The following is a 17,364-nucleotide window of genomic DNA, read 5'->3' as shown; positions in this document are numbered from 1 at the left end:
ATGATTACAACATACCAGATACTAACGAGAACAGACAAGGCGGAGAGCGACTCAACAAGATGAATACCTTGAAAGAAATCCTGAAAAACCACCTCCATCCACATCTCTACGAGTACAGACCGGTCACGAAGACTTGATATCTCAGATATCTTGATATCTAGGCATAAGTACTGTGGTACCTTACCTTACCTGTGTCTAGTTTCGAGGGGTCAACGGCCAGGTAGGGAAGGACAATCAGGCAATAGACCCACTTCCCAACCACAACAATCTTTCAACCCCCTTCCCCCCAGCCTTCATACCCAAACCACACTCCCCCAACACGGAGAACCAACCACAACAACCAACCGAACCACACTCCCCCCAGCACCGGAGAACCAACCACAACAACCAACCGAACCACACTTCCCCCAACACGGAGAACCAACCACAACAACCAACCGAACCACACTCCCCCCAGCACGGAGAACCAACCACAACAACCAACCGAACCACACTCCCCCCAACACGGAGAACCAACCACAACAACCAACCGAACCACACTCCCCCCAGCACGGAGAACCAACCTCAACAACCAACCGAACCACACTCCCCCCAGCACGGAGAAAGAAACAAACATGAACCCATTACCGTACGCCAAATGTGTCCTCGGTGCAAGATATATGCAACACATCTGCCTTGCATTAGCGCCTGCCATTATGGCGCAAAATGTACCGAATCATGCAAGGTAAGTGGCAGCGGGGGACACGAAACATATAACATACAACGCCGAGTTAAAATACTGGATCAAGGCGAGTAGCATTTAGGCACCAAGGGAAGATGTATATACCCAAGGGAATGAGATGTGTATACCAGAGGGAATGAGATGTGTATACCAGAGGGAAAGGGATGTGTATACCCAAGGGAATGGGATGTGTATACCACAGGGAAAGGGATGTGTATACCCGAGGGAAATGGGATGTGTATACCCAAGGGAATGGGATGTGTATACCCAAGGGAAAGGGATGTGTATACCCAAGGGAAAGGGATGTGTATACCCAAGGGAAAGGGATATATATACCCAAGGAAACGTGATGAATATCAAAGTGAACGAGATGTATATGATGAACATGATGAACACTGATGCGCACGTGATCAACACGATATTGTGTTGTTACTCACTCGCTTCATGCAGGTCGGCGTTCAATGCCCGACCGTGCAAGTGATTGGGCACCATTCCTTCCCCACAAATCCTTATCCTGACCCCCCCCCCTTTCAAAGGGCTATATACAGTCGTAATGGCTTGGCGCTTTCCCCCTGATAATTCATTCATTCATTCATTCATTCATTGAACAAAGTGATTGATGGTGTGTTTATGTGGAGTGGTTGGTGATGAGGTGTTTTGGGTCACTGTGGTACAGTGGTGATTGTGAGTGAAGGTTGGTTGGTGATGGTGAGCACTGTACACAGAGATGTATGGTGAGTAGTCTGTGATCAGGTACTTGTGATGGTGAGTAGTGTATCGTTAATTGGTTATATTGTGTGTAGCCAAGTGAAGCACCCACTTGAGAGGTGGAGGGTGAGGTACAATGGTACACTTAAGAGATGCAGGGTTTGGTACAATGGTACATTAAATACTTGTCAACCCTAATGCCATCAAAAGCAATTAACACTATACAAACTGTCACTATAACGTTTGAACAGTATGTAAGTCACGTATATAAACGTATTTAAAACACACACACACATACATATATATAATATATATATATATATATATATATATATATATATATATATATATATATATATATATATATATATATATATATATATATATAGGAAGGGGAGTACCCCTTTAAAACACACACACACATACATATATATATATATATATATATAATATATATATATATATATATATGAAGGGGAGTACCACCTATGGCTGGAAGAAGGGGACCCTCAGCCTCGGAGTAAAGCACACACACACATAACGCATTAGAGAGCATTTTTAGGTCCCCCCTCCAATACAGTTTCCATGTTCTTCCATCCTACCACCCGACCTTCCTATTATATTTTGCTGTACTTTATTAAATGGGAACCCGAGCTCGGAGGAAAGGCTTCCCCCAAGACACGATAGGGGGACTATATCACACAGTAGTGTAAATACCCAGCAGGCAAGTTTGTCTAGCTGGCTGCCGCGAACAAATGCGCATCTATATCCCCTCAATATGCACGGGCGGCATATTTGCGCTTTCCGCGAGCGCATACTCAAATATTCAAGAGTGTTTCTGGAGCGTTTGTTTAGACCGGTGTCCTCGCCAGGTGTACGCCAAACTGCACCTCTGTTTGCCTTCACTCAAATCACTACACTCTGAGCAAACAGGCACCAGACCCAGGTGCTCCTCGCTTCACACCCACCATAAATACAGGAGAAGCTTGGTGTCTGGTTCGAGGCTCCTGGAGAGAGAGAGAGAGAGAGAGAGAGAGAGAGAGAGAGAGAGAGAGAGAGAGAGAGAGAGAGAGAGAGAGAGAGAGAGAGAGAGAGAGAGAGAGAGAGAGAGACAGAGAGAGAGAGAGAGAGAGAGAGAGAGAGAGAGAGAGAGAGAGAGAGAGAGAGAGAGAGAGAGAGAGAGAGAGAGAGAGAGAGAGAGAGGGAGAGAAAGTGGAAGTGAGAGCAAAAGCAAAAATATCTCAGAATCATCGAATGAAATTAGAGGCATGAAAAATGCGAATATATCATCACACAGACCGATAAAGAGGGAAGAGGGGAGAGAGTGAAGGGGTGGGGGTGAAGAGGGGTTGAAGAGAGAGGGGGGGGGGGAAGAATGGTCATGGAAAGGGGATTAGGGTTAGGGGAAAAGTTACAAAAAGCAAGTGCATTTATATAATTTATATACCAAGTATACATACCTTAATATAAACATAAATTTACATCAACATTAACATACAAATCAATATGCAAATAATACATGAAAGTATACACATGGACATAAAAAAGGTGTATGCGGTACAATATATACATTCGTATTATGGACGTATTAAAAACGTGTTAGAATAGTTGTTGCAAAATCAGTCCTAAAAATCAACATTGCAACAGTACAAGCATCAACGGACAACGGGACCAACCTACCGTTGCGAACCCAAGGAAAAAAAACAGGGGGGTAAGTGACAACGGCACTGCAAGTTAACAACAGGGAAAGTAATCTGTTTATCATTACAAGTAACGGTTAACAGCAGGGGGCAAGAAAGGGGAGCAAGGGCAGCAACAGATGTTAGAGCAAATGGACAACAGACGTCTCAATAGCGAGACCACATAGCCAACAGCCCCTTAACAACAGTAACAGGAAAAATGGTGCAACAGAAACAACAAGCAGTGAGAACAATGGTGCAACAAAAACAAACAGTAATGAGAACAATGGTGCAACAGAAAGAACAGCTAGTGAGAACAATGGTGCAACAGAAAGAACCGTAGTGAGAACAATGACGCAACAGAAACAAACAGTAATGAGACCAATGACGCAACAGAAACAACAGCAGTAAGAACAGAAGAACAGTAAAATACAGTTCCGTGAACTAGAAAGCAACATATCAGCATCTAACCGTTCAACAGATTCTAACAGTCGCTAGAACAACAGAACCCACCAACAGACTTAATAAATAGCAAATAAACAAACTTCTACCAGTTGTCAGAACCAAAAAATAACAGATTATAACAAAAGTTAGAACAAAATAGCAAAAGCGAGAGAGAATAACAAAAGGCTAGGAACAACACTATTACAAATTAACTGCCAGAGTGGAGAGAATAAAGAATCACTGTCACTAGAACACGTGTCAACACACGCCTGAACACCTGTCACAGTGTTAACACCATAAATGGTGGTATTTAATGCTTCACATACAACGAGAGAGTCAGTCACGCAAGAGGCAAACCCGTTCTCGCACTTTCTTTAAGTCAATATTGACTTATTAAATAAGTGCATATGTGACATGCTAATTGATTGTGAATATTTTAGTTTACCTTGAAAAGCTTCATAGAAAACACCGACCTTACCTAACCTTCTTAGTATGTTAAGATAAGCATCTTATTGCTTCGTAATTACAATTATTGCTTAACCTATTATAGGTATAGGTTAAGTAATAATTGTAATTACGAAGCAATAAGATGCTTATCTTAACATACTAAGAAGGTTAGGTAAGGTCGGTGTTTTCTATGAAGCTTTTCAAGGTAAACTAGTATGTTTAGTATGTCACATATGCACGTATTTAATAAGTCAATATTGACAGTAAGAAAGTGCGAGAACGGGTTGCAGCCGTAGTTGCTCTCAATTTCTTGTGTGGTGACTCAAATTCTTACATAAATGTTGACATTTGTACATCAAGTGATATGGTTGAATCATGATACCCATATGAGTGGATATATAATATATATACAATTATATAATATATAATTGATTAACTTACTTTTTAAATTGTCTTTCATTTTGACCCATAGAACTAGGATTCATGTCTTGCCTTACGATACAGTGAAAGCGAGAGTGGAGAGCACTCTTGAAATTTACTTGCTAGAGATCGTGTCTTAAAGGATTCTTGACTATATGATTTACATTCGTACATTTACATTCGTTACTTGATAACTTGATTTACATTCGTTACTTGATAACTTGATTTACATTCGTTACTTGATAACACCAGATAATATTGCGGTACAGACAGGTTCCATTCCTTGTCTTATAAATAACTCTTGAATGAATGGTGACAGCATTTTCTACCTTTCTTCCTTACCCCCTTCCCATTTTCTCTCATTCTAAACATTCCCTTTCCCCTGACCACTCTTTCTCACTCCTCTCCCTTCCACCTCTCTCACTCTATGAGTTTTCTTCTTTTCTTTCACCAGAATAGCAGGAACAGGAGCCGTACCAATAACAGCAGCCGTCATAGGAACAGCAGTAATAGCAGCTGTAATAGACACAGCACCAAGAACAGGCCATAATAGCAGCAGCAGCAGCAGCAGCAGGAGGACGAGTAGGCTACGCGAGTAGTGTGTTGATGTCAGAGCAGTTGATGGACACTAATCCCCCCACAGGTATCACACTCCCACATATGGGTAGTGAGGACCCCCATCAACAGCTTCTCCCAGGTCGTAGCCTTCGCCTCACACCCCATCTTTTTCTCAACATATATTTACAGCTAGATTTTTTGTTTAATTCAACTATATTAAACAAAAATTGCCAGTGACACTTCAGGGTTATTTCGAGAGGAAATGTGTTTATTGTTTTTTTTATTTTAATTCATTAATTGGACTGTAATATTATTGAAATTTGTTTACTCATAGTCAAGAAAATTTTAAGGGTGGTATATTTAATATCATAATCTTAAAACTTATAAAAGGGTTATATATTAATACTTGTTTTCTTGTGCTCACACGGCGGGAGGAATTTTAAGTCCGATTAAAACACACGGCGGGGAAATTTTTAAGTCCGATTAAAACACACGGCGGGGAAATTTTAAGTCCGATTAAAACACACGGCGGGGAAATTTTAAGTCCGATTAAAACACACGGCGGGGAAATTTTAAGTCCGATTAAAACACACGGCGGGGAAATTTTAAGTCCGATTAATACGTCCGATAAAAATCCAGCCTTGAACCAAGTCCAGTTTTTCACCCCACCTTTGTCACAAGAAACAATGCGAGACACAGTCGGTCCAAGTAAGAGAATAAACACAAGTTGATTTTTTAAGCAATGACCCCCCCCCTTCCCCCCCCCCAAAAAAAAAAAAAAATTGACAACGCAAGCGGTCTATAAACCCGAATCTGTTGTGGCCAATTTCCAGATAGGAAATAACCAAGATTTACGCCACAGTCAACCCGCATATATCAGTCCAGGACCGACACCATATCTATTCAGGAGTAAATGTTCCCTTGTTTATGGGACTCTCGCTGAAGTGAGCATTAACGAAGACCCTCGCTGCCCCTGCGGGACACCCGCTACCTAATATTTTGATTATCTAATCTCAAGTATTAGTAGACTTTTTAACGCTGTTTTTAAGTACAAAACTGCTACGATGCGAGTCTCAATAAGCTAGTTTTTTGTTATTTCGTTTTGATCTGAAAGATGCTCTGGAACAGCCATATTCTTAATCATTGAGGTAGACCAGTTATATTCATATCCTTTGAGGCATTCTTATCTATATTCTTATCATTTGAGGTCAAATGTCTCACGAATATGTTCATAATGATGTAAGCCTTACGGTATAACTATATGTTCTTTATTACTGTTAACTAACAAGCGAGAACTTCTGCAGAATACAGAAAAATTGTTAGAAAATAGAATATTGGCAATTAAGCATAAATCTGAGTATTAAAAAACAAACAAAAACAAGCAAACAACCAAACAACAGCTATAAAACAGAATGTTTCTTTAAGACTGGAGGCCAGACGCTTAGGGGTAACCTCAAACAGTATTGCATCATGATTACTGTGGGCCACGTGCCCAACATGGACGGGTCAGGGTTGGCCCCAATCAAAAGAGAACAGCATGGCATGATCTGAGAGGAATGAGTTACGAGGAAAAGCTACGAGAATTAAACCTCACGTCCTTGGAGGACAGAAGAGTAAGGGAGAGACATGATCACAAACCTTAAACAAACAAAGTTTTGGCTCAAATCTTATTGACGTCACAGATGGCAATTTAATGATTGTACCGACGTCCCAGATGGCTATATAATGATAGTACTGACGTCACAGATGGGAGAGAGAGAGAACGAGGTCTCAGTCAGTGAATATATATTATAATCGACTTGAGAATGGTCCAGGACGGACCGAAACGTCGTCGTCCCTTCAACTTCTAGTGTGTGGTCTGGTCAACATACTTCAGCCACGTTGTGACTCATCGCCTGCATATATTATAATGATTCACCGCCAGGCGGAATACACCCAAAGAGGTGTATTTCTAGGTGAATATTCGGTTAAATTTTTAACTCTTAAAAAATTTGGTCTGTCTGTCCGTCAACAGTCTGTCAACAGGCGTATGACAGACAGGTGTCGTATATGATTCACACAGAGGCAAACAAAGGCAAACAAAGGCACAACAGCCTGACCGAAAATTAAATCCTCTCCTTCTAACCTCCAAGTACTGTTTAATCCACATTATAACATCACTTACACAGAAGCAGACAAATATGAAATTAGATCTGCGAGCGCAAAATGTTTTACATTTGCATAATAACGGCGTAGTTTTACCCGGATAACTTATTACAAATTTGTTGAAACACTGCGCGGCTTCCATTTCACGATTCAGGCCAGCCCAGAAATATTGTATGAAGGCTTACCCAAACAGGTTGCTGCTTCCTGGTGCATTATGGGTAATATGAACCTGGAGAGGATTGAATTCTCCACAACCGCTTTCGTTTTGTCATTTTTTTTTTTCGCCGCGTTTCAATTCCCCGCGCGCGGCATCACCTTATATGTGTTTTGTTTGCTTCTGCTTAGTATTGAATTCCCAGAAGGCTTTCTATATATTTTATAGAGCACAGATTATGAAACAAAAATACCTTATGCAGCGACGGTAATATTGAATGTCTTTTTTTTCATCTACTGCTGTGGATTATTCATCTTTTACATTGAAATGAAGGAGGGGAAGGGAAGAGAGGGAATCAGGAGAGAGCGCCAAGCCATTACGCCTATTTAGCTCTTGAAAGGAAGTCAGGATAAGGCTTTGGGATGGGACGGATGTTGTTGTTGTTAAAGATTTAGCTATTCAGGACGGAGTGTCCATGCAGCACGGGCTATGGTGAGCCCGTAGATGGGACGGAATAATTCTATGCTTATATACCCGTCAGTGTCGTTGCACAGCTGTGCCAAGTACTCTGTGACACGCTGTTCTTAATTTAATTTATTACTTCTGCGTGATAACAAGATCACAGTGCCAACCCGCCCCTTTCTTAGTACGCTTTGGCAACCTTAACTCGACTCTTTTCCCCCGTCTTAGTTGTGTGTCTGTATTAATTAACTTCACTGCCTTGGTCGGCTGGGCTGCTTCTTAGTTCACTGTCTTCGTAGACCGGAGATCTTCATCGTCTAAGATCAGCAACTTGACGAAAATGGCAGCAAGAATTATAGCGGTGTTAATAAAAATTGGGCGACAGAGAGGTTACCTGGAGATGGTTCCGGGGATCAATGTCCTCGCTGCCCTGTCTCTGCCCTGACCTCCTAGAGGGGACATGTCTTTAAAGCAAGATCTGATATAAGGAGGAAATAACTTGAGATAACACAATGGTTGAGATTAGTTAACTGTTCTAAGTTTGTATGACGATATATATCATAAATGAGGACTATGAGGTGGAATATGAGGCCGGTATGAGGCAACGGTGCCATACCACATGGACTATCGGGTATCGAACGCCGCCCCTGCAAGAAGCGATTATAGACCAGTGCCACTATCAAGCATCTCCTCCATGGTATTACAGAGAATAATTAAAATCTGGCTTTTAGAACGCTCAGAACGTTCGAATTTAGTTTCCAAACATCAGCATTGATTCAACAAAGATAAATTATATTTAAACCCGGGAATCACAAACCGAAACTGTCTCTATTTTCCGCTTGTTACAACTTGTAATAAAGTTGTTACATCTTGGCTTAACGTGTTTATGACGTATTAGAACGTTGTTACAACTTGCTATATTGGTTGTTATAACTGGTTAGGAGGTGGTAAAACTTGTTCGAACGTTGTACCAACGTCGTAGTTTCGGTGTGTGTTTGGCGGGAACCAACTTATCAATATTTTTGTGAGATGACATCGATCAGGAGGAAGGTGGGCAGGCTGCATTTTCTAGGACTGCCAAAAACCTTTGACACTGCTCCTTACAAGCGACTACAAAGGCAAGCTGGTGTATCATGAAGTTGGGAGGAATTAAGAGTACCTTCCGGGAAGAAGTCAGAGACTCACGGTAAAACGATTCAAGAAAGGTGAGAAATGTGATTGAAAAAAAATACATAAAAAGTAAAATCATTCGTATCAATGTTCGTCAACAATGCTAAACTAATGACAAAGCTCAGAAATGAGCAGGATTGCAATATATTGAAGCACGAACTATAACCACCGCCAACAGATGGCGTTGTCAGCGTCTCACCTAATACCTGGGAGTAGGAGTGCAGGTCCATAGATGGCGCCAAAATCGCCACTCCACACTCCAGCAACAGTGTCGATACCGTAACAAAATACTTAAGAGAACACTTACCTAGCATGAAGAACAAGGCTCGCTGTCCGCCAGCACTCACACGAAGCATTCACAGCTTACCTGGAAAAAAGTTAAATAACTTAGTATAATTAACACGATACATAATCTCTACAACACCCTAAATTGACAGGGTTATCTTGAGGTTATCTTGAGATGATTTCGGGGCTTTAGTGTATCCGCGGCCCGGTCCTCGACCAGGCCTCCACCCCCAGGAAGCAGCCCGTGACGGCTGACTAACACCCAGGTACCTATTTTACTGCTAGGTAACAGGGGGGCATAGGGTGAAAGAAACTCTGCCCATTGTTTCTCGCCGGCGCCTGAGATCGAACGCAGGACCACAGGATCACAAGTCCAGCGTGCTGTCCGCTCGGCCGATCGGCTCCCATTAACCAACTTAGTTGGTTAACGATCGAGATTCGTTAATGATAAAGGAAGGGACTGAGCTAGGAAGAAAGACTGAGGGAGCTGTACCTCACCACAAAGGACGAAAGAAGGGAATAGGAAACACATGATAATTGTAGAAAGATAAGTATAGGACGGAACTGGAAATTGGAGAGACGAACGAATGCGAGACATCAGAAGGAAGTTCTCCAGTTTAAGTCTTAAATGGAACTGATTACACGAGGAGAGGCGGGCTCACCATAGCCCGTGCTACTTGGAACTTTTTGTTCCAGGTAACGAATCTTAAACAACAAAACAACATACACGAGGAATTTTTTTCGACGTCAATTCGATACAAAGTTTTATATGTAAATATTATAAGAAAAACGAATAAAGTCATTACATTCAACTACTGATGATCGACAGGCTGGGCTGAAGAGAAGATGCTCAACCCTGCAAGCACTTCTAGGTGAGTACACACAAATCCAACAAATGGCCACTAGAGTTTAACTCAAGTAAATGTAAAGTAATGCAACTAGGTGGAGGGATCAGGCCAGACACATGGTACCAAATGGTAGATGAAATCCTTCATGAAACGAACAGAGAGAGGGACCCAAAAGTTGATATATCACACCGAACCTGTCTTCCGAAGCCCACATAAAAAGGATATCATCAGCGGCGTACGTGGGGCCGGTAAACATCATAATTGCCTTTAGAAATTTGAGTAAAGTATCATTTAGAATCAGTATATTACAGTCCATCCTCCTAAAACTAAAGTACTTAAGAATATTTGGTGTCAAGTATATAGTGATGGACCACCAAAAAGTTGACTTTTGAGTTAATGAATTTTGTCAAAATCTTACTGAAGCGACCATACGAGTCATAAATACTCATACTCCGCCCAAGTAAAACAGAAACAAGCAACACTTAGTGGGCCAGCCAGAGGCTTAGGGCCCGCGCAGGAATATCCCTGCAAAAAAAAAAAAAAAAAAGAATTTTGTAAATAAATAATTTTTAACAGAAACATAAATATATGACCTAAACCTAGACTTTTCTAGCACTCCTAGGCCTAAGACTCACTATCTTAGGCCTAACATATGACATACACCTGCCTAGGCACATTAAAGTTTGGTTTTTAGCTTTATTTTTGCCCAGAATCTACAAAATTAAGAGTAAAAAAAGTGGTTTACTTTTTAAAAGTGTATAGTAACTCCTTTCCACCAAGTAGTTACTATAAGTACATTCATTTCAGGGGTTGGTATATCACATATGTCAGACCAATCCTGCAATATGCAGCCCCAGCAAGGAAGTCCTAGTCAAGGATGAGACGATGTTAGGGAAGGTTCAAGAGTATGCCACCAGATTAGTTCCAGAACTACAAGGTATGAATTACTAGGAAAGACGTGACCAGAATCTCACTTCGTTGGAAGACACAAAACTAAACGAGATATGATTACTACGTACAAAATTCTCACGGGAATTGACATTGTAAATACAAATATATTATTTAGAACGGGTGGTACACCACGAACAAGGGGACACAGGTGGAAACAGTGTACCCAAATGAGCCACAGCGACATAATTCAGATTTTTTTCAATACGAGAGTAGTAATAACAAATGGAATGCAATAGGCAGTGATGTGGTGGAGGCTGACTCCATACACAGTTTCAAGTGTATATATGATAGAGCCCAGTAGGCTCAGGAATCTGTACACCATGTTGATTGACGGTTGAGACACGGAACCTCAACCCCCCGCAAGCACAACTAGGTGAGTACACGCACACCGTACAATAAAGACAACAAGAACTGAGAAGATAAATCAAGAAAAATAGAATTATGTAGAAAGAAAACAGAACAAGAAATGGTAAATAGGTAAAATGAACGCAGAGGTGAAGAAGGGTAGTGGTGGTGGGGTGGTGGGGGGTGATCTCTTAGACTGTTGCCAAAGACTTGGTATATGATCTTGACTCAAAGTTTAGGAATGCGTGTAGAGACCGTGAGCATCACCGGGGCCGGTAGGCACGGGCAGTGTCAAGAGTGACACTAGGTAGCGCACCTGGGGTAGCCACGGTGTCATATGAACGTGACACATGTCACCTGGAGGAGGAGGGGGGAGGGGTGATTGTAGTGTCACACGGACCCCGTTCATAGTGACACGAGGGGGTAAGGAGTGCCACATGACACCCCTACACAGTGCCAGCCCGGGACACAAGAGTACTCTATCACTTGTCTTTATGGCTTTTAAAAGTACCGGAGGAAGTGCATAAACTTATCTTATTCCCTCAAGTGTGTTCACCTGACAACTTCCCTACACGTGATCAGTGTTAGGCCCTACGTGAGAGAGAGAGAGAGAGAGAGAGAGAAAGAGAGAGAGAGAGAGAGAGAGAGAGAGAGAGAGAGAGAGAGAGAGAGAGAGAGAGAGAGAGAGAGAGAGAGAGAGAGACAGTGAGAGAGAGAGAGAGGGAGAGAGAGAGGGAGAGGGAGAGAGAGAGAGAGAGAGAGAGAGAGAGAGAGAGAGAGAGAGAGAGAGAGAGAGAGAGAGAGAGAGAGAGAGAGAGAGAGAGAGAGACAGTGAGAGAGAGAGAGAGAGAAATCTGAGGCCTTATTGTTACATACGTTTCTCTAGGCTTCCACTCAGACACTTCCACTTCGTGGACACCATGCAGACGGGATTTACAACATAAGGCGCTCAGCCAGCAGCAACTCCCACAATATGACTCCGGTCTGTACCCCGTAACACTAGATAAATCAGATACCTCTTAAGCTTGACTAAAATAAATACATTTATAAAACATTACTTAAGAATACGATCAAGAAAGATAACTTCAATTACTGTTATTGATGAAAAAATACAGAAATATATATACGATTTCCAACTTATAAATCTCATAAAGGGAGCCGGTCGGCCGAGCGGACAGCACGCTGGACTTGTGATCCTGTGGTCCCTGGTTCGATCCCGGGCGTCGGCGAGAAACAATGGGCAGAGTTTCTTTCACCCTATGCCCCTGTTACTTAGCAGTAAATAGGTACCTGGGTGTTAGTCAGCTGTCAGAGGCTGCTTCCTGGGGGTGGAGGCCTGGTCTAGGACCGGGCCGCGGGGACACTAAAGCCCCAAAATCATCTCAAGATAACTTCATAGATCCACATTACACCCGCACATGGAGCAACTCATTCTCATAAATCATACTCCTTAAAATGATAGAAGCACATCTACACTTGGAACCTCACATATAACTGTGACCTACAATATGCTGAACTAACGACATCATCTAGAAAAGATGGTCCGTCTCCTGAGAATATAAAAAAGTCTATACGGACTAAATCAAGATGAATGGCTCTATCTCCGTGAACATTAAAGTTTAAAGTCTTAAGAAGCGGCTAGTTATAAGACAAGATATAAACACCACGAAGACAAAGAGAGAACAATTATAAGCAGTTCCAACACGAGGAAGATACTGCCGAGGCCGCCGCATCTGATCTCTGGGTAAATACTAATAGCATTAAGTATGTCTGGGAGATTTTTGAGAGGTTAAAATAATCGTGTATACGTTTTTTTTGCAGCGTCTTGGCTAAGATTTCTAATCACCCACATTAGCGGTGATAGTGTCAGCTGTGTGTACGTACTTCTAGGGTTGGGCTTCTGCTCTTAGGCCCCGCCTTTCGGCCTCCATTGCTTTTGAAATGACTCTTTTTTCACTTATGTTTCTAATTATGTTTACACTTAAAGCTGTGTATCGAATTGAATTTCGTAAGTTCCTCATCTAGTCCATTCTGCTTATTAACTGAAAAAAGTAATTTTTGACATTCCTGTGACTCATCTGTGTTTCCAGTTTCCAATTATGTCCTCTCGTTCTTGTGTTTCTTAAATTGAACATTACATCTATATCTAATTTGTCAGTTCATCTTAGTATCTTTTACGTCGTTATCATGTCTGCTCTATTCCTTCTTTCATCCAGTGTGGCGAGGTCCAGGTCCTTTAATTCATACCTTAGTCCTATTAGCTCAGGAATGAGCATTTTTGCATATTTTTGGACCTTTTCAAGTTTTGTTTTGTGCTCATTGGGCAGGGATGCCACGCTGGTGCAGCATACTCAGTAACGGGTCTCGCAGACGATGTATACGAGGCTCGGAAGGGTTCTTTGTCCAAGTTCCTGAAGGATAACCGGACGTTTGCCAGTATGTCACATGCTGCCCTCGTTATCCTGGTGTGCCTCTGGGGTTATCCTGGTGATGTGTGCCTCTGGTGTTATCCTGGTGATGTGTGCCTCTGGTGTTATCCTGGTGATGAGTGCCTCTGGTGTTATCCTGGTGATGTGTGCCTCTGGTGTTATCCTGGTGATGTGTGCCTCTGGTGTTATCCTGGTGATGTGTGCCTCTGGTGTTATCCTGGTGATGTGTGCCTTTGGTGTTATCCTGGTGATGTGTGCCTCTGGTGTTATCCTGGTGATGTGTGCCTCTGGTGTTATCCTGGTGATGTATTCCTCTGGTGTTATCCTGGTGATGTATTCCTCTGGTGTTATCCTGGTGATCTGTCCCTCTGGTGTTACACCTCCAGTTATGTCCTATTCCTAAAGTTTTCTCTTTTTCAGCAGTTGGAGTTATCTTCCCTTCATCCTGTACTATATCTGAGGTCTTCTTGCCCCAATGCCTATCCTCATAACATTGCATTTGTCAGTGTTAAAGTCTAGTGGCCACTTCTTTGGAAACTGACTAGGTCATGTGTGTGTGTGTGTATGTGTGTGTGTGTGTGTGTGTGTGTGTGTGTGTGTGTGTGTGTGTGTGTGTGTGTGTGTGTGTATGTGTGTGTGTGTGTGTGTGTGTGTGTGTGTGTGTGTGTGTGTGTGTTTCGTGGTGTTCGAGAGTGATTCTTGTGAGTGGAAGTGGCGTTTGAGGTATTAGATAAATGTACATGTTTACACATAAAATATCCCTGAAATGAATGTATTGATTATTTGATGATGACAATATATATTGAGCGTAGCGTGAAGTCTTCCCCCACCTTACTGAGTGCACACCGAACGGCACACCGTTCCTGTAGCACTTCTTTACGTGACGAATAGATTCTCATCTTTTCTCACCAATTTCTTGAAAGCAATGAGTCACATTACCCTGTTTGACGAACAAAGATTATATATCTATACTACAGATATATCAGCGCCTCCTCGTGTTTAGGAGGCACTTATAGTGCCTCCTAAACAGGAGGCACTATACTGCACTATCGTACACTATCGTGAGGCACTATCGTACATATATTGTCGTAAAAGGCAATTAGAGTGTAGAAATCGGTGTTAATGAATTGAACCAAACCGGAAAAGGTTTTGAACTAATGTTGCAAAGAAAACTTAAACCTAACTTTCCTAGGCCACGCTGAGGCCTAATATAGTACGTATGTGTACTATACTAGGCCTAGGAATATTTAGGTTTGGTGTTTAGCTTTATTAAAGTGACTCTGTAGAGTGAATAGTACCAAATGCTACTATCAAATGTCCATTATGTCACTATATGTACGATGGGCCACATAGTTACAAAATGTACTATCTTAACTGGATGGGTTGAGGTATATAATATACTATACGGTACCACAACCACCACCATCACCACCACTACCACCACCACCACCACCACCACCACCACCACAACCACCACAACCACCACCACTACCACCACCACCAACCACCACCACCACCACAACCACCACCACTACCACCACCACCATCACCAACCACCACCACCACAACCACTACCACCACCACCATCACCAACCACCACCACCACCACAACCACCACCACTACCACCACCACCAACCACCACCACCACCACAACAACCACCACCACAACAACCACCACCACCACAACCACCACCACCACCACAACAACCACCATCACAACAACCACCACCACCACCACAACAACCACCACCACAACAACCACCATCACAACAACCACCACCACCACAACCACCACCACTACCACCATCACCAACCACCACAACCACCACAACAATCACCACCACCACCACCACCACCACCACCACCACCACAACAACCACCACCACCACAACCACCACCAACACAACAACCACCACCACCACAACCACCACCACCACAACAACCACCACCACCACAACCACCACCACAACAACAACCACCACCAACACAACCACCACCACCACAACAATCACCACCACCACAACCACCACCACCACCATCACCACCACTACAACCACCACAACCACCACCACAACCACCATCACCACAACAACCACCACCACCACCACAACAACCACCACCAACACAACAACCACCACCACAACAACCACCACCAACACAACAACCACCACCACAACAACCACCACCAACACAACAACCACCACCACCACAACCACCACCACAACCACCACCACCACAACAACCACCATCACCACAACCACCACCACAACAACCACCACCAACACAACAACCACCACCACAACAACCACCACCAACACAACAACCACCACCACAACAACCACCACCAACACAACAACCACCACCACAACAACCACCACCAACACAACAACCACCACCACAACAACCACCACCAACACAACAACCACCACCACCACAACCACCACCACAACCACCACCACCACAACAACCACCATCACCACAACCACCACCACAACAACCACCACCAACACAACAACCACCACCACAACAACCACCACCAACACAACAACCACCACCACAACAACCACCACCAACACAACAACCACCACCACAACAACCACCACCAACACAACAACCACCACCACCACAACCACCACCACAACCACCACCACCACAACAACCACCATCACCACAACCACCACCACAACCACCATCACCACCAGGACAAGGAAACCTTGGCCAATATTTAGCGACAAACATTAACATTAGGACGGGTACTATGTCTCTCACCCAGACCAGAGACTGCTGCAGTTGCTGTTACTGCTCCTGATGCTCCTGTTACTGCTCCTGCTGATTCTGATGCTCCTGTTGCTTCTGTTACTGTTCCTGTTGCTTCTGATGCTCCTGTTGCTTCCATTACTGCTGCTCTTGATGCTGCTCCTGTTACTGCTCCTAATGCTAATCCTGTTACTGCTGCTGCTGCTCCTGTTATTGCTGCTCCCGACGCTCCTGTTACTGATGCTCCTGTTGCTTCTGTTACCGCTGCTCCTGATGATGCTCCTGTTACTGTTCCTTCTGTTACTGCTGCTTCTGATTATGTCGCCCATACTAGAGAGAATGTGAATATAGTCTTCCTCTCTTTCATAGGGAAGGGGTAAGCAAAATGGCCGCGATGAAATCGAGAATTTTCATTTTTATTCAGCTGACCTGTTGCCAGAATCTACCTGACAAGTCCGTAAAGTCCTCAGACGTCCCTAAAGTCCATAAAGTCCCTAAAGTCCTCAGCTAGGTCCCATATTTTTTCCTCCACTGGGGTAGTACCCTCGCCTCCCAAACGATAGGACTCAGGTTCGAATCCTGGGCAGAGTAGACTCTATACACCGTTCCTCTTCATGTATTTCCCCCCATTTCGTACACAGCAGTAATTGGAGGAACAGATAGTGTTGAATAGCCTATTAACGCGTCCAATGTGAAGTAGTTTTGCTGAACTACAAGCGTAAGGAACCTACACAATCCCCCTAACTTACTGTTACCTAGCAGTAAAATAGGTACCTGGGTGTTAGTCAGCTGTCACGGGCTGCTTCCTGGAGGGTGGAGGCCTGGTCGAGAACCGGGCCG

The 17,364-nt window shown here is 43.2% G+C and overlaps 1 protein-coding gene across 1 annotated transcript; it reads left to right on the top strand.

Moving 5' to 3' along the window:
• The first annotated feature begins 695 nt into the window (after positions 1-695).
• Positions 696-16,904, top strand: LOC138365673 (as-peptide 126-like). The gene is made up of 2 exons (XM_069326164.1): positions 696-724; positions 16,541-16,904. Exons 1-2 carry the CDS (start codon positions 696-698, stop codon positions 16,902-16,904), a joined length of 393 nt encoding a protein of 130 aa, XP_069182265.1.
• Positions 16,905-17,364: the final 460 nt, after the last annotated feature.

This window comes from Procambarus clarkii, chromosome 17, assembly GCF_040958095.1.
Source record: "Procambarus clarkii isolate CNS0578487 chromosome 17, FALCON_Pclarkii_2.0, whole genome shotgun sequence".
Lineage (NCBI taxonomy): Eukaryota > Metazoa > Arthropoda > Malacostraca > Decapoda > Cambaridae > Procambarus > Procambarus clarkii.
The sequence above is the reverse complement of the archived record's forward strand: the minus strand, read 5'-3'. Positions and strand labels throughout refer to the sequence as shown.

What these genes read in the sequence shown, in the direction of transcription:
- LOC138365673 (XM_069326164.1), top strand. Translation starts at nt 696, where the DNA reads ATGGCGCAAAATGTACCGAATCATGCAAG. An exon ending in AATGTACCGAATCATGCAAG is followed by an intron (nt 725 to 16,540) that starts GTAAGTGGCAGC and finishes TCTCTCACCCAG; the next exon opens with ACCAGAGACTGCTGCAGTTG.